This window comes from Macaca nemestrina, chromosome 1 (assembly GCF_043159975.1).
Source record: "Macaca nemestrina isolate mMacNem1 chromosome 1, mMacNem.hap1, whole genome shotgun sequence".
NCBI lineage: Eukaryota > Metazoa > Chordata > Mammalia > Primates > Cercopithecidae > Macaca > Macaca nemestrina.
The window spans coordinates 7,479,187-7,501,648 of record NC_092125.1 but is presented as its reverse complement, the minus strand read 5'-3'; the positions used below and the strand labels follow the sequence as shown (position 1 = coordinate 7,501,648).

The 22,462-nt window shown below is 38.4% G+C and overlaps 1 protein-coding gene and 1 long non-coding RNA gene across 5 annotated transcripts in view; one reads left to right on the top strand and one right to left on the bottom strand.

Moving 5' to 3' along the window:
• Positions 1-22,462, bottom strand: part of LOC105474654 (uncharacterized) — a 189,756-nt gene that overhangs the window by 15,214 nt on the left and 152,080 nt on the right. The gene's annotated exons all lie outside the window — the stretch shown is intronic.
• The window catches only part of LOC105474655 (WD repeat domain 64), a 160,096-nt gene that overhangs the window by 32,420 nt on the left and 105,214 nt on the right, over positions 1-22,462 (top strand). For all 4 annotated transcript variants that reach the window (XM_071073603.1, XM_071073600.1, XM_071073593.1 and 1 more), the window contains one exon: positions 2,761-2,895. In XM_071073603.1, the coding sequence (XP_070929704.1) occupies positions 2,761-2,895 (135 nt within the window). The remainder of the gene's footprint in view (positions 1-2,760; positions 2,896-22,462) is intronic.

Here is a 22,462-nt window from a genome sequence, read left to right as displayed (position 1 = left end):
TCACAGTGAGATACCATCTCACACCAGTTACAATGGCAATCATTAAAAAGTCAGGAAACAACAGGTGCTGGAGAGGATGTGGAGAAATAGAAACACTTTTACACTCTTGGTGGGACTGTAAACTAGTTCAACCATTGTGGAAAACAGTGTGGTGATTCCTCAAGGATCTAGAACTAGAAATACCATTTGACCCAGCCATGCCATTACTGGGTATATTTCTAAAGGATTGTAAGTCATGCTGCTATAAAGACACATGCACACGTATGTTTATTGCAGCACTATTCACAATAGCAAAGACTTGGAATCAACCCAAATGTCTATCAATGACAGACTGGATTAAGAAAATGTGGCACATATACACCATGGAATACTATGCAGCCATAAAAAAGGATGAGTTAGTATCCTTTGTAGGGACATGGATGCAGCTGGAAACCATCATTCTCAGCAAACTATCGCAAGAACAGAAAACCAAACACCGCATGTTCTCACTCATAGGTGAGAACTGAACAATGAGATCACCTGGACACAGGAAGGGGAACATCAGACACTGGGGCCTATTGTGGGGTAGGGGGAAGGGAGGAAGGATAGCATTAGGAGATATACCTAATGTAAATGACGAGTTAATGGGTGCAGCATACCAACATGGCACATGTATACATATGTAACAAACCTGCACGTAGTGCACATGTACCCTAGAACATAAAGTGTAATTTTAAAAAATAATTAATTAATAAAAAAAGAAAAATATTGAGTACAAATATCCAAAAGTTTAATAAATAATTTCTATAGGACTTCAAAGAGGTGATTTTAAAAATTTTATTTGCTTTCTAAATTTTGTACAATGAATGTTTTTTCTTTATAAAGACATTAAAAAATGGATTATACTTTGTTATGTAACAAATACTTATCCCAGAGTTAGAATATGCAATTAAAAGCTCATTACAACTGATACTCCATGGAATTAAGACTAGTCCCATTGCTGAAACCCTAAGAATGATACAATAAAATTAACTGGCTCCATTTTCCATCCTTCACATATAAGCAGTATTACCTAGTCCCAACAGAGAATTAGACCTGATGGAGGGCTTCCCCAATATGTGACGTGCTGCTCTATATACTATTAAGCATTTCATTCTAGTTATGCTAGACTCATAGAACAGATGCTGAGACATGAATCTGCTTTTTATTAATATGTGTGCCACCTGTCAGAAAATTCCATGGCTCGTTTTTCAATCCCTGTTTTCATTAGATAGACATGTGAAAAATGAGGTTGAGAAATCTGAGGAAGTTAAGGAATCTGGGTACAGTTAAAGGAATGCTAATTCACGTTAGTTCTTGTGGTTATTATATTCATGCAGATGATTTAATCATGCAGATGATTCAAATCATTCAAGACTGTGGTGCATGTATAGGCTGAGTGTTGCAGCATTTTCTTACACCAAGAGATCTTCAAACCTCACCAGAATGAAAAGTATTAAGGCCAAAGAGATAATTAAATTCTGGTGCTATCATACAAGTTTTCCTGCAGCTGACATCTGTAGAATTCATTCTTGTTGAATGGGTGGATGTGGGGGTAGTAAACACTGATATGCAAACCATTATACAAATTGAAGAAAGAAGCAGCCAGCATCCAGAGTTCAAACATATCTGGCATGAGAACAGAAAGCTCCCTCTCCACTCGGTTTAATGTCATATTGCAGAACGTTCATGCCTTGAGCTATAAACATTTCTATTCCTCAACTAGAATTTAAGCAACTTGGTGACACTACTTTTTACCTTAATCATCCTTGTGTCCTTAGTACCTGGGAGGCAACAGGTGTTCAATAAATTTGAATGAGGAGACAAGCCATTAAATATGGGTAAATATAATACCATGAAGACAAGAATTTTGAGGCAGAGGTTTTGTCTGTAACCTTAAGCCCCACATTCAAATGTTTTGTGAACTGATGGCCAACACTCTGATAAGGAATATGATCACTATCCCCCACTCAGCTTCACCAGTGAACTGAGATTATATATTTCCCAGTACTTCAGTTTGAAAAGTATTAATGGAAAATATAAATATATTTTCAAATGAATTGATTCAAATAAGATATAAAAGAATATGAAGCATACTGCTCCATTTGGATGATTAGAAATTTTCTAGTAAAATAAAATAGTGCCATTATTGAATTGGGATTCTTCTAGATTATTCTTTTAATTCTGAATTCACAGCTCAAATTTTGATGAGTCTTTTAAAGTTACTTTTCCATTTTAAGTATGCTTGATTATAAATAAACAGTTAAAAGTGGGCCGGGTGCAATGGCTCACGCCTGTAATCCCAGTATTTTGGGAGGCCGAGGCAGGCAGATCACCTGAGGTCAGGAGTTTGAGACCAGCCTAGCAAACATCATGAAATCCTGTCTCTGCTAAAAATACAAAATTAGCCAGGCATGGTGGTGCACACCTGTAATTCCAGCTACTTGGAAGGCTGAGGCAAGACAATTGCTTGAACCCAGGAGGTAGAGGTTGCAGTGAGCTGAGATCACACCACTGCATACTCCAGCCTAGGTGAGAGAGCAAGACTCCGTCTCTAACTAACTAACTAACTAACTAAATAAAAATAAAAAGTGTTATAATGCATTGGGCTGTATTCTACATTCGGGTTTAGCACAATTCAGTTACAATTCAGTTAAAGTCAAAATAAATTGCTGAATAGAAACTTACATTATACATTTGTGTGTCTAACATAAATCTCCCCTGCCTTTTCTTAATCCCCAGTGTTAAAAGGAAGCTACATAATGACTGGGTCATGAAAATTAGATATATTTCAGCCCTAAATTGTTTTGGATCCTGCTCCTTAGACAGTAATCATTCATTAGTTTTGGAATCCTTGAAGAGACTCGAGGATAATTTGTAAGTACAGTAATTTATATACATGAACAGTCTGTGAATTTCAAACTTTTTACAATGATAAAACCATGACAGCTTTGGAACTTTCAAACTGGCTTTAAGAAAAATCAGACATTAACTATTCAATTTGTTTGGGAAGGTTAATTAGATTTATCAGGAAGAAACTGAAGCCACTTATGCAAATTTGAACATGATGTGTCCTAACATCAACTGTGCTTATTTGTTGTTTATTTCTATCATCTACTGAAATTAATCAATATGAGTGTGTCTATAACATATTTCAAAATATAGTTCTGTTGGTAAAACTTTATAATTTTAAAATCACTCTTACAGGTCAGTTGGCTAACCAAGAGTTTGTGAGTATGATCTGTAGACCAGTCATCACGTTTCATGTGTAATAGACAAGTTGGCATTCTCATAGAAAGGTTCATTTGAATATTGTCTTATTTCCAATCTGGTTAAATATGTATTAATAACTAGAAAGCAGTTATTGTATCTTGATTTGGGGTTTTAAAATTGCATTGAGATGTATGCTACAACGCGAATAAATATCAAAAACATTAAGCTGAATAACAGAAGCCAGACAAAAAGACTGCATATTGTATGATTCCATTTATATGTAATATCCCAAAAAGGGGCACATTTATAGAGACAGAAAGTACATCGGTGGTTGCCTAGGACTGGTGGTAGAAGCAGGGATCCCAAATGCGCCCAAAGGGACTTTCTGGGATGATGAAAATGTTCTAAGCTTCTTGTGGCGACTGTTGGTTGTTACACAATTCTCTAAATTTACTAAAAAGTATTGAGTTGTCCACTTACAATGGGTGAATTTTATGAGACGCAAACGTTACGGTACCTACTGGGGTATTACATACCCTAATACAGATGTCTCAGAAAAGTGCACTGAGACTCCTGGCTGCCTTCCAGCCTGGCATGTAAAGAGCTTGGAAGTTGCCATTCCATCCTAACAAGTAAAAATGTAACAAACTAAAAAAATGAATGATTTTTCTTAGATCCATCAGAGAAGTAAGGTCACAAGGCAGCTTTGTTGCCCCCATATTGGAGAGAGAGAGGGGCAAACGCTGAGAATCACAACTTACTGGAGCAGAAATTCACAGGCAGGAACCCCTTGAGTAACCAGCATAGGGCAGGAAAGCCTAAACTGTAATGGACAAGTGCTCAGCATGGACAGTTTTAGAGTTAAAAATTCCAGGGGTGCCCAGTCATAGGGGCCCCTATGCTTTTGTGAGTTTTACTTCCCGGAGTTCAACAGATTCTTAAAGTATCAGTGAAAAATCCACTCTTGCTTCTGGCAGAGGGGAAGGAAAAGGAACCACTTGGAAATGTGCCAGAACATGTTGTTCTTTCCAAGGCCTGCCCTCAAGAGACACTATGTTATCAGAGTCTAAGCTATTGGAACTTTGTCTGGGAATAACTCACAGAAGGAAGGAAAATATCCACTCTAACTTCTGGTCGTACCTAAGAGGGAGGGTGAGGAAGACTGAGAAGCACCTGTGAAATTCACAATCCAGACACACAGGCTCATCAAAAGAATGAGACTTCCTCACAGGATTCACCTTCCCCCACAGCTTACCAACATGTTACTAATGGTCTGTTTACAGCAGTTCCCTTTACCCAGTAAATCATGTCCAGCTATCAAGAAAAAAATTACAAGGCATACTAAAAGGCACAAAACAAACTGTCAGAGTGATCAAAAAACAAGACCCAACTATATGCTGTCTATGAGAAACACACTTTAAATGTAAAGCCACATATAGGCTAAAAATAAAAAGATGCAGAAAGATATACCATACTAAAACTTATCAAAGGAAAGCAGAAGAAGCTATGCTAGTTCTATATAGAACAGATATCAGTGCAAGGAAAATTATCAGGGATAAAGAAGGGCATTACATAATGGTAAAGGGGTCAATTCTTAAAGATGCCCTAACAATCCTCAATGTGTTTGCACCTAACAACACAACATCAAAATTAATGAGGCAAAAACTACAACTGCAAGAGACAGAGCAAGCATCAGAATCAGATTCAGACATGGCAAGGAAGTTGGAATTATCAGAATGGGAATGTAAAACAACTATAATTAGCAGGCTAAGGGCTCAGATAATGCAGGCAGCATACAAGAACAGACGGGCATTATAAACAGAGAGATGAAAATTCTAAAAGAATAAAAAATTCTAAAGATCAAAAACACTGATATAAATGAATAACGCCTTTGATGGACTCATTAGTATACTGGACATAGCTGAGGAAATAATTTATAAAAGATTCAAAAACAGAAACCAAAGGGGAAAAAAACGGAAAAACAAAAACAAAAACAAAAAAAACCGTAGGCTATCCAAAAACTGTGGACAACTGTGAAAGGTGTAACATATGTGTGATGAGAACACCAGAAGAAGAAAGGGAGAAAGGAAGAAAAGGAACATTTGAAGTAATGACTAAGAATGTCCACAAATTAAAATGAGACACCAAACCCCAGATCCAGCAATATCAGAAAACACCAACAAGGATAAATGCCAAAAAATAACTATACCTAGGCATATCATATTCAAACAGCAGAAAAGTAAACATAAAGAAAAAAACTGGCCGGGCGCAGTGGTTCACACCTGTAATCCCAGGACTTTGGGAGGACAAGGCGGGTGAATCACAAGGTCAGGAGTTAGAGAGCAGCCTGACCAAAATGGTAAAACCCCATCTCTACTAAAAATACAAAAATTAGCCGGGCATGGTGGCGCGCACCTGTAATACCAGCTACTCAGGAGGCTGAGGCAGGAGGCGGAGGTTGTAGTGAGCTGAGATCGCACCACTGCACTCCAGCCTGGGCGATGGAGACTGTCTCAAAAAAACAAAACAAAACAAAACAAAACAAAAACAAAAACTTGAAACAAGCCAGAGGGGAAAAACAAACAAACAACTTGTCGTAGAAAAGCAAAGATAAAAATTACTTGTGATTTTTCCTCAAAAATCATAAGCAAGAAGGGCAGAGTGAAATATTTAAAGTGTTAGAAGACCTACCAGCCTAGAATTCTGTATACTGTGAAATTATCCTTTAAAACTGAAGGAGAAATAAAACTTTCTCAGACAAAGAGAAATTGAGGAAATATGCTGTCAGTAGACCTGCCTTCCAAGAAAGGTTAAAAGAAGTTCTTCAGAGAGAAAGAAAAGCCGTAAGTCAGAAACTTGCATCTATATAAAGAAAAGAACAGCATCAGAGGAAGAAAAAGTAAAGGTAAAATAAAAATTGTTATTTTTGTTATTCTTAACTTTTCTAACAGATAATTTGTTCAAATAATAATGACAACAATGTATTCAATTATATGCACAATATACACATGTATAAACATACATGTATGTATATATGGTATATTTGCTATGTGTAAGCAAAATAAATGACAGCAATAATACAAATAATGGAAGGAATTAGGGTTTTTGTTTATTTTAATATACTTGTCCTGCCTGGGCAGTGCAGTGTTACTTGAAAGTGAACTTGGATTAGTTGTAAATGTGTATTGCAAATGATAGGTCAACCATGAAAAATTGTTTTAAAAAATGTGTAACTGATATTCTAAGAAAATAGAGAAAATGAAATCATGTAACTTGTTTATTTTAAAACACGAAAGGCAGAAAAAGAGTAAAAGACAAAAATAGAAACAAAGAAAAGGAACAATTAATAGAAAACAGTTACAAACATAGTAGATGTTAATCCAACTATGTCAATAATTACTTTAAAAGTCAATGGTCTAAATACACTAGTTAAGAGCAGAGATTGTCAGAGTGGGCACAAAACAAGACCCAATTCTATGTTGTCTATAAGAAACCCACTTTAAATATAATGACACATATAGATTAAAAGTACAGGGATAGGGTAAGACATACCATGCTAACACTTATCAAAAGAAAACAGGAGGCCGGGCGCGGTGGCTCATCGCCTGTAATCCCAGCACTTTGGGAGGCCGAGACGGGCGGATCACGAGGTCAGGAGATAGAGACCATACTGGCTAACACAGTGAAACCCCGTCTCTACTAAAAAATACAAAAAAATTAGCCGGGCGAGATGGCGGGCGCCTGTAGTCCCAGCTACTCAGGAGGCTGAGGCAGGAGAATGGCGGGAACCTGGGAGGCGGAGCTTGCAGTGAGCTGAGATCCAGCCACTGCACTCCAGCCTGGGTGACAGAGCAAGGCTCCGTCTCAAAAAAAAAAAAAAAAAAAAGAAAACAGGAGTTACTATGCTAATTTTAGACAGAACAGACATCAGTGCAAGGAAAGTTATCAGGGATAAAGGGGGACATTATATAAAGACAAAGGACCCAATTCTTCAAGAAGCCATAACAATCCTTAATGTGTATGCCACCTAATAACAAAGCATCAAAATTAATGAGACAAAAACTTATAAAACTGCAAAGAGAAATACATAAATCCACGATTTAGTTAGAGACTCCAACACCCCTCTATCAGACCCAGCAAGGAGAAAATCAGTTAAGGACAGTTGAACTCAGCAGCACTATCCGTCAACTGGATAGAACTAACATCTGTAGGCTACTTTATCCAAAAGCAGCAGAATACACATTATTCTCAAGCTCATATAAAATATTCTCCAGGATAGATTGCATTCTTGGCCATAAAACACACCTTAACAAATGTAAGAGAAGAGAAATCACACAATATGTGTTCTCAGACCACAAACAAATTAAACTAGAAATCAGTAACAGAAAGATAACTGGAAAATCCCAGTAGGTGTGAAGATTAAACAACACACTTCTAAGTAACATGTGGGTCAAGGAAGAAACTTCAAGAGAAATTAAAACTTGTTTTACAGTCTTTTTCAGAGGATGGAAACAGAGGTAATACTTTCTAACTCTATTTTATTAGTTATTATTATTACTGTTTAGAGACAGGGCCTCACTCTGTTGCCCAGGCTGGAGCGTGATCATGTGATCATAGCTCTCTGCAGCCTTGAATTCCTAGGCTCAAGTGATCCTAGAGACAAAAACTGATAGCTGATAAACTACTCTAGTTTCCCAACTAGCCAGTATTGTAGGCACATGTCACCATGCTCAGCTAAATGAGATCTTGCCATGTTATGCATGCTGGTCTCAAACTCCTGGCTTCAAGAGATCCTTTCACTTCAGCCTCCAAGGTATGGAATTACAGGAGGGAGCCACCATGCCTGGCCTATTATTATTAGTAGTATTTTAGAGATAGGGTCTTGCTATGTTGCCCAAGCTGGTGTCAAACTCCTGACTTCAAGTGATCTTCCCATCTCAGACTTCTGAGTAGCTGGTACTATAGGAATGAGCCACCATGCTCAGCCTAACTCACACTGTGAGTCCAACATTACCCCAATACCAAAATCAGACAAAGTCATTACAAGAAATAACTACAGACCAATATCTCTCATTGACATAAATGCAAAAATCATTAGTGAAATGTTAGTAAATCAAATCCAATAGGGTGTAAAAAGAATTATGCACCATGACTGATATGAACTAAATGTTTGTGGACCCCTCAAATTTATATTTCCTACCCCACGAAAATTATGGTATTAGAGGTGAGGCCCTTGGGAGACAATTTAGGTCATGAAGGTAGATCTTTCAGAAATAGAATTAATGCCTTTGTAAAAGAGACCCCAAAGAGTTCTCTAGTTCTCTTTCTGCCATGTGAGGTTACCACAAGGAAACAGTCATTTGCAATGTAAAAGATGGCCCTTGACAGACCCTGACCATGTTGGCACCTTAGTCTCAAGTCTTCAGAACTGAGAAAAAAAAGTTTATTGTTTAAGCCACATAGTCTATGATACTTTGTTACAGCAGCATGAACTGACTAAAACTATGACCAAGTGGGATTTATTCCAAGAATGCGAAGCTGGATCAACATTCAAAAATCAATTAATCTAATTCATCGCATAAACAAGCTAAAGAAGTAAAATCACATAATCATATCAATAGACGCAGACACAGCATTTGACAAAATCCAATGACACTTTTATAAAAAGACTTAGCAAAGTAAGAATAGAGGGAACATCATCAACTTGTAAAAACATCTACAAAAAACCTCCGATTAACATTATCTACAGTACTGGACAAACAGTTTTCCCACTAAGATCAGGTATAGCATGTTTGCGCAATACAAGGTTATTGTATAAAAGTCAATAACTTTCCTATATCCTAACAATTAACAAGTGGCATTTTAAATTAAAAACATAGGCCAGGCACAGTGGCTCATGCCTGTAATCCCCACTTTGGAAGGCCAAGGTGGGTAGATCACCTGTGGTCAGGAGTTCAAGATCAGCCTGGCCAACATGGTGAAATCCTATCTCTACAAAAATACAGAAATTAGCCAGGCATGATGGCAGGTGCCTGTGATCCCAGCTACTTGGAAGGCTGAGGCGAGAGAATTGCTTGAACCCAGGAGGCAGAAGTTGCCATGAGCCGAGATCGCACCATTGCACTCCAGCCTGGGCAACAGAGCAAGACTCCGTCTCAAAAAAAAAAAAAAAAAAAAAAAAGAAGAAGAAGAAGAAGAAGAAAACAAAACAGAAACACAATGCCATCTACATTAGCATTTGAGAATGAAATACTTAGGTATAAATCTAACAAAATATGCAAGATCCATATGAGGACAACCACAAAACTCCAATTAAAGAAATCAAGGAATTAAATGAAGAGATATTCCATGTTTATGAATAGGAAGACTCAATATTGTCAAGATACCAGTTTTTCCCAACTTGATATATAGATTTAATGCTATCTCACCCAAAATTCAGCAAGTTATTTTGTGAATCTTGACAAGTTCATTTTAACATTTATATGGAAAAGCAAAAGGTCTCGAGTATTCAACACAACAATGAAGAGGAAGAAAAAAAATCACAGGACTGACAAGCCAAGACATAAAGCTATAGTAATAAAGATAGTGCGGTATTGTAAAACAATGGAAAAAATAGATCAATAAAGCAGAAATAGACCCACATAAATATAGTCAACTGCTCTTTGACAAAGGAGCAATACAATGGAGCAAGATATTCTTTTTAACAAATGGTTCTGGAACAAAGAAATAATTGATAAGCTGTACTTCATTAAAATTGAAACCTTCTGCTCTGCAAAAGACACTGCCAAGAGAATGAGAAGACAAGACACAGACTGGAAGAAAGTATTTGCAAGAGACATATCTAATAAAGGACTGTTATCCAAAATATCCAAAAAATTATTTCAACTTAATAATAAGTAAACAAACCACCACCCAATTGAAAAATAGACAAAAGATCTGAATAAATACTAAGATACACAGATGGGAAATAAGCATAAGAAAGGATGCTAAACACTTTAAGTCATGAAGGAGATGTAAATTAAAATAAGATACCAGTACATACATATTAGAGTTGTCAAAATCCAGAACACTAACAGCACCAAATGCCGGTGGGGTGTGGAGCAAAAGGGACTCTCATTCATTGCTGATGGGAATGCAAAGTGGTGCAGCGACTTTAGAATTCCGCTTGACAGTTTCTTAAGAAAATGAAACACACCCTTACCACATGATCCAGCAGTCATACTATCCGGTATTTACCCAAAGAAGTTGAAAACTTATATTCACACAAAAATCTGTACGTGGATGTTCATAGCGGCTTTATTCTTCATTGCCAAAACTTGGAGGCAACAAAGAAATCTTCAGTAGCTGAATGGATAAACCGACTCTGGTAATCCAGATGATGGAATGTTAGTCAGTGCTAAAAGGAAATGAGCTTTCAAGCCATAAAAAGACATGGAAGACCCTTAAATGCATATTCCTAAGTTAAAGAAGCCAAGGTGAAAAGGCGACATACGTATGATTCCAACTATACGACATTCTGGAAAATGTAAAACTGTGGAGATAGTAAAAAGATCAGTGGTTTCCCAGGCTTTGAGGGGAGGGAGGGAGCATAGCGATTTTTAGGGCACTGAAACTACTTTGTATGATACTATAATAGGGGATAATGTCATTACACATTTTTCAAAACCTATGGAGTGTACAACACCAATTGTGAACCCTCATGTAAACTATGGACTTTGGTTTATAATCACGTGTCCTTTATTATAACCAATGTACCACTGTTGTGTGGGATTTTGATTTCGGGAGAGACTCTGCATGTGTGGGGACAGGAAGTATACAGGAAATCTCTGTGCCTTCCCTTCACTTCTGCTGTGAATCTAAAACTGTTCTGAAAAATAAAATCTATTTTAAAAATGTGCTGAGCTACAAACAAGAATCTGACTTGTTGCAACAACAACAGTCATATTATTCAGATTTGGCTTTAAGAATGAGCATAAACCTATCTAAAAAGCAATTGGTTAAAACATACAACCCTTCTCTGGTGATTTGGTTCCATTCTTAAAAATTTATTTTCAAAACCCTAATAATTTTTTCTAAATTTCAGCTTTTTAATCTAAAAAATGGGTGAGTCGAAATGAGACTGATTGTTAGCCACAGAACCTGGTTTCCTTCCCCACCTTTACACTTAGAGTACAACTAAAAGTAGTGCTAGGAAAAATGGTGAGTAGCCTGTCCCCCTAACAAAATGCATGATGTCCTTTAGGTTCTCTTGAACTGTTTAAATGAAATTCACACACACAAAAAAGAGACACAAAAAATAGCCTCTGCATATACAGAGCTAGAATTCCTTTAAATTCTGAGGTTTTTAATTTAAGCAATGAAATAACAGAATTAGAAATTTAATGGAAGAATAGACTATCACATCTCTGAGATGTGATTTTTTTTCTAAGATGTGATTTTCTTGAAAGTTGTAGACTTCATGAAAGATACTTTTTTTTTTCACTCATTTAGAAAGGACGAAATGTTTATTTTGGTGTATAACATATTGCACTGAGAGACAAATTAAAAACCCTTCACAGCACATTAAAAACAATTTCATTTCTTGACACCAGATTGGATTCCACAAATATCATTTATATGGCATAATTAATTGCATAGTTTCATTTAGTTTCTGTAATATAATTAACTGCTAGTGATTATACTCTTGCATTTTAAAGGAGTGCATTTCTGAAACATTTAATTAAGAAATAGATGCAAGTTTATATCCCATTTGATTGTATACTATGCTGGCAATTCATGATACATTCATAACCATAAAGGAACACTGTGAAAACATATGCAGATTAATATGCCCTTGTAGTCCTACAGAAGACATATTCTACTTCAACATCCAGAGAAAACATATTCATTTCCAAGATACACAAATCTTGGAACATTTCCAGCACATTTACCAGGGTGATTACAGCAACTAATGTAGCAACCAGAAACTTATACAGGTCATATATCGCTTTTAGTCCAGAAATATATCTGTTATCCAACAACTATTTAGAATAAGTCACTATGGGCTAAGCACTATGGACAATACAAATATATTTAAGCCATGACCCCTGCCTCTACATGCTTAAAATTTAAGTGGTAAGATAAAGAATACAGACATAAAGTCAGTGGTATGTTGGAGCCAGTTCATATTAGCTTATGAGAATTGATTGTTAAAATTTCAGGAATTAGGCAAAGCCTGTTGTAAAACATTGTCATCTTGGGATGTCAAACCTAAGCCAAAAACAATCAACCAAACAAATGATCACTGTCATCGTTCAAAATTGAATTATATAAGCTAGTGATTCAATTATATAAAGAACAAAGGCAGTAAATACTCAAAATACATCACTTCTTTTTTATTTATTACGATTTAGCACTGTCTATGTTCTTGAGGGTTTTTTTTTTAATATCCTCAGAAAATACTACACAGTACAATGGAGCACAACTCTATGTTTTTTCCTAACTCCATGTTTAGAGACGTCACATTGGTAATTTGGAAGCAGCCATGCTACTATATCTATAGCATGGAAAACAGCAAACTCTAAAAATCAATCGACCTACCCCGCTTTCCCTGGCTGCAGCTGAATATTACACATTTACCAGCACACCATTGCATGGGATGATAATTATCAATGCAAAGCAGGATATGTCAAAGACCAGTTGAATGGTTTAGAATTATAGGCATAGCAGAAGTTAAGAAAACGGAGTGATAAATGATAGTCCTCAGCAAGCCTAAAGATAAGAACAAGAAATCTTATTTAGAGGACTATAAAAATAAACTTGGCAGTGATTTCATTAACAAGAAATGTTACAGCAGCCACAATAAACATACCAACTCTACATTTGGAGGGATGAAGTGGCTTATTTCTACTTTCTTAAAGAGTATCTTTACACTGGTGCATTTAATTGCCTATTGCCAGTGCTAAGATTATAAAATAGAAATCAAGGCATTAGTCTGAGACCAGGCATAGTGGCTCAGCCTGTAATCCGAGTACTTCAGGAGGCCAAGGTGGGAGAATCACTCGAGCCCAGGAGTTCAAGACCAATTTGGGCAACATAGGGAGATCCTGTCGCTACAAATAATTTAAAATTAGCCAGGTGTGGTGGCACGTGCCTGTGGTCCCAGCTACTTGGGAGGCTGAGATGGGAGGATCACTTTAGCCTGGGAGGTCAGGGCTGCAGTGAGTGATAATCACACCACTGTACTCCAGCCTGGAGGATGGAATGAGACCCTGTATCAAAAAAAAAAAAAAAGAAAAAAGAAAAAGAAAAAGAAAAGAAAAAGAAAAAAGAAAGTATTAGTCCGAATAGCACTGATAAGACCCTAACTTATAGCACCTGGAATTTTTTCTTTCAGAAAAAGTTCTCTTTAGAGAAAGTTCCTTTCTCTGACCTCCTCTTTTATTTTATCAGCTCTTGAACACTCTAACTGCCACTATAGCTACTCAATGACCTCACTGAAGTCTCAGATATTTTTGTTGTTGGCAAGGGATCCTGATCCTGACCCCAAGAAAAGGTTCTTGGACCTCACGCAAGAAAGAATTTGGGGCGAGTCCATAAAGTGGAAGCGAGTTTGTTAAGAAAGTAAAGGAATAAAAGAATGGTTACTCCATAGGCCAGGCAGCAACATGGGCTGCTTGACTGAATACACTTATAGTTACTCCTTAATTATATGCTAAACAAGGGGTGGATTATTTCTGAGTTTTCTGGGAGAGGGGTGGGCAATTCCTGGAACTGAGGGCGTCTCCCTTTTTTAGACCATATAGGGTAACTTCCTGACGTTGTCCTGGTGTTTGCAAACTCTCATGGCACTGGTAGGAGTGTCTCTTAGCCTGCTACTGCATTATAATCTATGTATAATGATGAGCAGTGAGGATGACCAGAGGTCACTTTCATTGCCATCTTGGTTTTGGTGGGTTTTGGCTGGCTTCTTTACTGCAACCTGTTTTATGAGCAAGGTCTTTGGGACCTGTATCTTATGCTGACCTCCTATCCCATCCTGTGACTAAGAATGCCTAACCTCCTGTAAATGCAGCCCAGCAGGTCTCAGCCTTATTTTACCCAGCCCCTATTCAAGATGGAGTTGTTGTGGTTCAAATGCCTCTGACACCTTGATCTCTTCATTATCTCAAATTTTGTCAGCCCTCTCCTCTACTTGCTTCCCTTCCTATTGAGCTGGACCCCAGGTTGATCATCTGAGATAATATCTCACCAGCATTTTCTTGGCCTTATGTCCCTATCTGATCACTGCATCTGATTGCAGAACCCCAACCCTTCTGTTAGCAGAGCCCTTAGCCTAGACTCCTAATCCCTTTACGTGCCTTTACTCTACTTCCTGTCTCATTTTCTCCAGTGACTATTCCAGACTTCTGCCCCTTTCACTCTTCACTGATGTCCTGTCCTCCTATATGATGACAAAACCCGGAGCCTCAAGGGGAATTCTTCAACACATCATACCTTTCAAAATTATCTCTGGCCATACCTTCTTTTCTTTTTGTTTCAGAGGTTAAAGTATCAAACCTTCCATTGGTGACCTTATGCTCAACTCCTTCCATCTTCTCCAGGACCTTGCTGTCTCAGTTCTTCCACTGTCTCCTTACTTTCTTTCTCTATTTTTAGAGACAGGGTCTCACTGTGTCACCCAGACTGGAGTGCAGTGGTGCAATCATAGCTCACTCCTCCAGCATCGAACAGGCTAGTTGGGACTACAGGCAGGAGCCACCATGCCCAGTTTAAACTCTTATTTTCAAACTATAATACTGAAGTCTCTATCGATATGAGTAACCCTTCCTTTGACCTACATTTTCCTCCTAACAATCATCCTACACCTTTTCTTTCCTTCTTATTTTAATTTCCCAGAAGAGTACTCTGCATTCACTGCCTCTGGTTCCTTGATGTTAGTCATTCCCTCTATAATCCTCTCTAATGTAGCTTCTTCCCTATCTACTCTGTGGAATCAGAAAGCCTCAGGACATTCAGCATTACTGATCTCACCCACTCTGAAACTATTCTCCTGGTTTCTGGGAAGCCAGAGTTTTCTCCCAGTATCTTACTGTTGGTTCCTCTTTCTTGTGATTCTTCTTTTCATGCCTTCTCTTAGTGGTGGCTTTCTCTAGCATCTGGTCCTTAGCCAACTTTTCTTCTTACATTCTATCCTCTTCTTGGGCGATAGCTGTATTCTTCAATACACTGATACCTGTGTACTGATGAAACCCAAGGTATCTTGAATTTGGGACTTATTCTTGCTCAACATCTACACTTGGATGATATCTCATAGCCCCTCAGATTCATATGACCATATCTGAGCTTAACTCCCCCCACTCTAAAATATATACCTGTCACCTCACATGATTCTTTTCCCTTCCTTGATCCCCACAAACCAGTAATCACCAAATATGTCTATATTGCCTCATAACCACTCATGGAATCTGTCCTATCTCCTTTATCTCTATTCCTTTCACTCTCCTGGCCTTTATCTCCAACTGCCCTCTTGCCTCAATATTATCCTTGTCAAAACTATTGTTCATTAATCTTCCCGGGTATTCTCCTGAAGATGACATCCAAACATCTGAATACTTTTCACAGTTCTCTGTCCCCTCCCCACAGCACTTCCATGATCTAGCCCCCCACATACCCCTTACCTCATCCCCTTCAGTGCCCTTCACTGCCTTGTACTTAGCTTCCTGTAAATCTGAACTGCTTGCTGCTCCCTTGAAACCCCCATGCTGGAACTTTGTACATGTTTTGAGCCTGAAATACTCTCCCCATTCTTTCTCTTCTTTCTGTCCTCCAACCTCCAGGAATCTTTAAGGATCAGATGGTACCTACTCCAAGGAATTTTCCTGACCATTCCCCAGCACCTTTCTTCCAAGATAGGTTAAATACCCTTTTCATGCTGTATTAGTCCATTCTCCTGCTGCTATAAGGACATACCCAAGACTGGGTAATTTATAAAGGAAAGAAGTTTAATTGGCTCTTCAGGCTTCCTGAAGATGTCACAAATGCCGAGTTTTGAAGAATTGGTAAAAATTAGTCAGGCAAAACAATTGAGAGGTAGCAGAGTGGATAAACAGACACAATACAGAAGTGGTGTTCACAAAGATATGGAAGAGAAAGAGAAGATGGTGAGTTCTCAAAATTGCAAATGATCCAATATAATTGGAGAATTGAGTGAGAGAAGAATTGGGGAAGATGAGGCTAGATAATCCAAACATGAAAAGACCTGCATACGATGCTAAAGAGTTGAGATTTTAACCTGAAAGCTATTGGAAGCCATCTAATGCTTTAAACAAGAGAGTGAAAAAAAATATGTTTTTGACAGATCACCCTAACAGCAGAGTGGAGAATGGATTGGGGAAGGGCAAGCTCAAAGCAGGGAGACCAATTGAGGAAGATATGACAATACTACTTTAGAAGAGAAATGATGAGCGTTTGGGCTTAACCAGGGGAAGTAGGGACAGAGAGAGAACAGATATTCTTGCATAACTTACAAGAATTGGTGGCCTACTGGATGAGAATAAAGGAGAGAGAGGAATCTGTTTCTTTTTTTTATCCTTAACATATTTATGGCATACCTATTTTAGACCAAAAACTAACTGTTCCAGGTAGTCATATAATATAGTGGTATGCAAAAGAGACTAACAGCTCTCATGGAGCTCCTCTTCTAGTGGAGAGACAGATAATAAACAATTAAATAAATAGTACAAATTGAAGGGAGAGGATAGATGGTGAGGGGAGGCAGTATGTTTGACAGGATGGTCAGGAGAGACTGCTCTGAAGAGACAACATTTGAGCAGAGATCTGAATGTGGTGAAGATCAAATCATACAAATATTTAGAGGAAGAAGGTTTGAGAACAGGTGACTGTCAGGCTTCTGGCTGGGAGGGCTGTTTACATGGCACTATTTACTATTATTAATAGAATATAAGTGAGCAAGGCAGCACTTTGCTCACTTGCTTCAAGGGAGCAAAAGAATTCTAATATAACCTCTGCCAACTTATTTGTTGGCCATGTGGTCTTGCGCATGTTACTGAAATTATTTGAACCTCAATAACCTCCTTTATGAATGGAAATAGCACTAACTTTCTCATCTCACAGGATTTTTCTGATGGTCAAATAAGCTGAGATGGGTGAAGGTGCTTTGGAAATTGTAAAATGCAGTACAAATTGAAAGTATTATTATTTGCTTACAGTCATTTAAGCCTTCCTGAAGAATGGACTTTTAAAGAAGACTTTGATTTCCGTGTGCTGTCAAAATCCACGAAAATAATAAATACCCCAACACCAGAGAAAAGGAAAGGCACTCATATCTTCCTCTGGGAACCAATTATGATGATGCCAACATTCCCTTTGTTCAAGCATTAGGATCTGTCAATCAGGTTGTGAAGTTTGTGTTAGGCTTTAAATGAGGAGTAATCTATTTTTATGTAAAGACTGGACATCATCTTCTTTTTGTCAAGAAAAATATGACCTTCAACTAGCATGATTCTAATCAAATATAATACCTTTCGCGGGGAGTAACCTCAAGAGCAAAGTTGAGTTAGGCATATTTTCACAATCTCCTTCTCTTAATTCATCCACTCCATTTATACACACACACACACGTGCACGCACACACGCACACAGATCCTCAGCCATTCTTTGGGTTTAAAGCAACTTTTTTGTTTTTTATATGTTTTTGTCAAAATGTATATTTGTAGATATTTGTAAGTTACGTAATGGTATTTGTAGGGGCATTAAATTCCTACTCTCCATCGTGTTCCACAGGTTTGGTAGTTAGTAGTTGTGAACACTTAGATTATCTAGAAAGTTTTACTTTTCTGATTAACCAGTGCAATCTGATCTTTGCTCTGAACAATATCTACTTTGCAATAGTCAGAAGTTTGTCTCTGAGCCCAGTTCTGGGGTTCCTGGAATTTGGTTGGTAATGTATTCGTCTGAGAAGTAGTCAAGAAATCAGTTGAGTAGTAATGATAACCTCAGCAAACAGTCGTCATTGATCTGTTCAGTCAAAGTCTGGATGAGCTTTTCAACTACTTTCTCACTTGGGCCATGCTCCTAAATCTAGAAGCTGAAGAGGCTTCTCAAGTGAGATAGTGTAATCATGTTTTCCTGAACAGCCACTGACATTGGAGAGTCATCTCAACAGACTGAGAGTTGGGTCTCCTCCATCCCTAGACTCAACATATTCCTATTTCTGTAATTTCCTATAATGAATCTTAAGTTGAACCAGATACAGCTGCATTTATACAATACATAATTGGCCTGCTGTTAAAATGGGAGCCAACAGCTCCCAAAAAGGCAGGAAAAAAATCCTCTCAAAAAAATTTCCATTTCAGAAGTGATTACCATTCTGTTTGTAATTTTGTATGGTAATTTCACAAATGGAGTTCTGTACTAGCAAGAAGATAAACATCTGCAATTAATTATGCCATGCAAAGCATGTTGCCTGTTGCGAGACATAAGCTGAATCTTTAAACCCTTTGATAGCTTGACAGTTTCCAAGAGATAAGCAACTAACTACTCAGCATTACTTTTTATTAGTTACCAACTCAGAGGTAGCGTATCATATTAGAAAGAGTATAGTGCCCCCTCGGTAACGTTGCTGTGGAGATACACAGAAGTGGTTTTTGTCCTAGCATTCACTAACTCTGTGACCATTGAACACTTTACCATTAGTTCTTACCTCAATTTCCCCATCTTTAAATGGTAATGAACATACCTACATGATAGTCTTATAAAAATTACTTAATTCATGTAAAGTGCCTTGTTTAATGCCTGACACAAAGTATTCAATAAATATTGGTTCCTTTTCTTGTTCCCCTAAGAAAGATACTGAAAAGATTTAAAGGAGAAAAAAAAGAACTTGAAATACAAAGGAGAATAGATGAAGCTATCATAGATTGGTTTGTGCACTGGTTTAAGCTTCCTGTTACTGCATCTAAAGCAGGGGTTAGCAAACTGTAGCCCAAGGCCAGATCCAATGAGTCACTTGTTTTTATAACATCCTCAAACTAAGAATGGTTTTTACATTTTTCAATGACTGAAACAAAAATTTTTAAAAATGATATCTTATGACCCATAAAATTGATATGAAATTTAAATTTCATTGCTCATGAATAGAGTTGTAAGGGAAACACGGCCATACTTCTTTGTGTTATCTATGATTGTTTTCATTCTACAGTGGCAGAGTTGAGTAGATGTGACAACAGAGACTTTATGGCAAAATCTACAATATTTGTTATCTTATTCTTCATGGAAAAAGTTTGCCAATGTCTGATCTAGAATTTTCTATTGCACCCTCCCTAGCCCCTTGGGAATGGGCACACTATGGATCAATAAGAGGCAATAATACAGAGTTAGGGCCATTTTTAAAAAATGCCTTACCTGAGGCATTCTGAAATTTCTTACCTCTTATAAAGGGGAAGAGAGAAATGCCTTATTCCTTGTTTCCTGCCTTCATTCCCCACCAACTACCTCACAGTCACCAGGAGAAAATATTGAGGGACTCTGCTTACTCAGTAGCCCTGCTTCTTCAGCAATCACACAGTTCCCCTGGGATGCTTCCTATCTGCAGCATTGCCTTCCATTCAGTAAACAACCGCAATCGTGTAACTCATGGCCCCTGAAAAGAGTCACCCCTTTACCTTCTACCTGATTACTCTGTTTCTCTCCCTGTATCATGCTCATTAATTCATGGAACAACAGGAGAAAAGTCTGAGATGAAGCATGTGGCAATTCAGCCAGGGTCTTTTGATAGGGGACTCTTACCAAAAGCTTTTTTTTTTTTTTTCCTGTCTTGAAGAAACTGTCAGAAAATGTTTCTCTTTAAAAATGCTATCATTTCAGGGGGATCAGGGAAAAATTCAGGATGAACTTCCCAGAATCAATACATTTCTGTTCTGTGTGACTCTGGGAAGTGGTTATTGTCAATCAGGTATTTGTCCCTGAAGGATATTCAAACAAATGTTGATTGGGAGCCTTCTGTATTCAAAGAACCATTGTGTATTAATCCATTTTCACACTGCTATAAAGATACTATCTGAGACTGGGTAATTTATAAAGGAAAGAGGTTTAATTGACTCACAGTTCCACATGGCTGGGGAGGCTTCAGGAAACTTACAATCATGGCGGAAGGTGAAGGGGAAGCCAGGACCTTCATATGACGGCAGGAGAGAGAAAAGTGAGCAAAAGAGGAAGTTGCCAAACACTTATAAAATCATCAGATCTCATGAGAACTCACTAACACAAGAACAGCCTGGGAGAAACTGCCCTTATGATCCAATCACCTCCCACTAGGTTCCTTGCTCAATACTTGGGGATTACAATTCAAGATGAGATTTGGGTTGGGACACAAAGCCTAACCATATCACATGGTATCTACATTTTATTTTGTTATGAATGAACATCATGGGCCCACATTGTACATGAAACTGTGAGTCTGGTGCCCCTCTGCTATGGGTAGTGTTTACAGGTGGGGCTTACTAAGGTGCCCTGGCCAAGAGGACAGTCTCCTTCCTTCCCAATGCCACCCCTGCCATCCTGAGAAGGGAGTATGGTGTGGTGGACCTGGGCTCAAGTCCAAACACCAAACTGATATCTCAATGCACTGGAAAGTATATGAGAAAACGCTCTTCACTCTTAAAGTGCGATCGAAATGCTTGTTAATATCATGACAGATTTCTCACCAAACGTTTGATTTTTTTACGCACACTAGTTAGAATAAGATACTTCTAGTAACAGAATGAAAAAGCAATCTTTCAAAGAATATGCAGCTGAATATGAATATGAAATACTGGAAAGCAGGCCATCTTTCATTTTCCAAATTGACATCAATTATATGAGCCTTTCTACTTGAAAGAAGTTTTATTTAAAGGCCCAGTTCACTTATTTGTAATTCATTTAATTGTGTGGGCTCCTATAATTATTTTTTATAGGAAAATAGAGTAATTACATCTAAAGGGCAAATATCCTTAAGAAACTGAAGTTTTTAAAATGGGAAGTATGAACACAATTCCATATGCTGAGAAATTCAAGTAAAAAGGTTGTTAGATTTGTTCATAATCAGTTAATAGGGTATTAAATGGCTCTTCTCCTGCTGTCTTAGAATTCCAGCTAATGCCATTCTAAAGAGAGGTATAGTAGACCATCCTCAAGAATTATTGGAGTGGATTGTTCTAGATCCATGACCTTTACACCATCATCCCTTGCCAGCAAATATGAATATGATACAACCAGCAATTCTAAAATAATTGAAAAGAGGGATTAAGGTACATAGTTGTGGGCCAGTGGGGGAATGCAGGGGCATTTTGTCTGCCTTCCCCAAAATGGGAGTGGAGGTTGGGGTGACAGCTTCTGCTGCTACAAAGCAAGTGCTGGTAGATCCAGGAAGACCTACTCCAGAAGAGCCTGAAGTGGGGAAACGTATCTAGCTCCCCAGTAGCTAGTTGCTGAGGCTCAGAACTCACAGGCTCACCTTGGGCAAGCTTGACATGTGACACATGTACGTGATGACCACTACTCGCTTCCTCATGGAGAATTTATTTTTTTTTCTTTTTAGAGACAAGGTCGGTCTTGGCCTGGCGCGGTGGCTCATGCCTGTAATCCCAGCACTTTGGGAGGCCGAGACGGGCGGATCACGAGGTCAGGAGATCGAGACCATCCTGGCTAACATGGTGAAACCCCGTCTCTACTAAAAATACAAAAAATTAGCCGGGCGTGGTGGCGGGCGCCTGTAGTCCCAGCTATTCAGGAGGCTGAGGCAGGAGAATGGCGTGAACCCGGGAGGCGGAGCCTTGGAGACAGAGTGAGACTCCATCTCAAAATAAACAAACAAACAAACAAAAAGAGACAAGGTCTTAATGTTACCCCGTCACCTGGACTGGAGGGAAGGGGCATGATTATAGCTCACTGCACCTTTGCGTTCCTGGAATCAAGCAATCCTCCTGCCTCAGCCTCCTGAGTGGCTAGGGACACAGATGTGTGCCACCATGCCTGGCTAATTTTTCTTAATTTTGGTAGAGATGGGGTCTTGTTATGTTGCCCAGACTGATCTCAGACTCTTGACTTCAAATGATCCTCTACCTTGGCTTCCCGAAGTGCTGAGATTACAGGTGTGAGCCACCATGCCCGGCCCTCATGGAGAATTCTGAGGGCTGCAGGCCAGGCCACATTCTGACTTTCCTGGCCCTGGGCATTTTTGCCTTTATAGGTC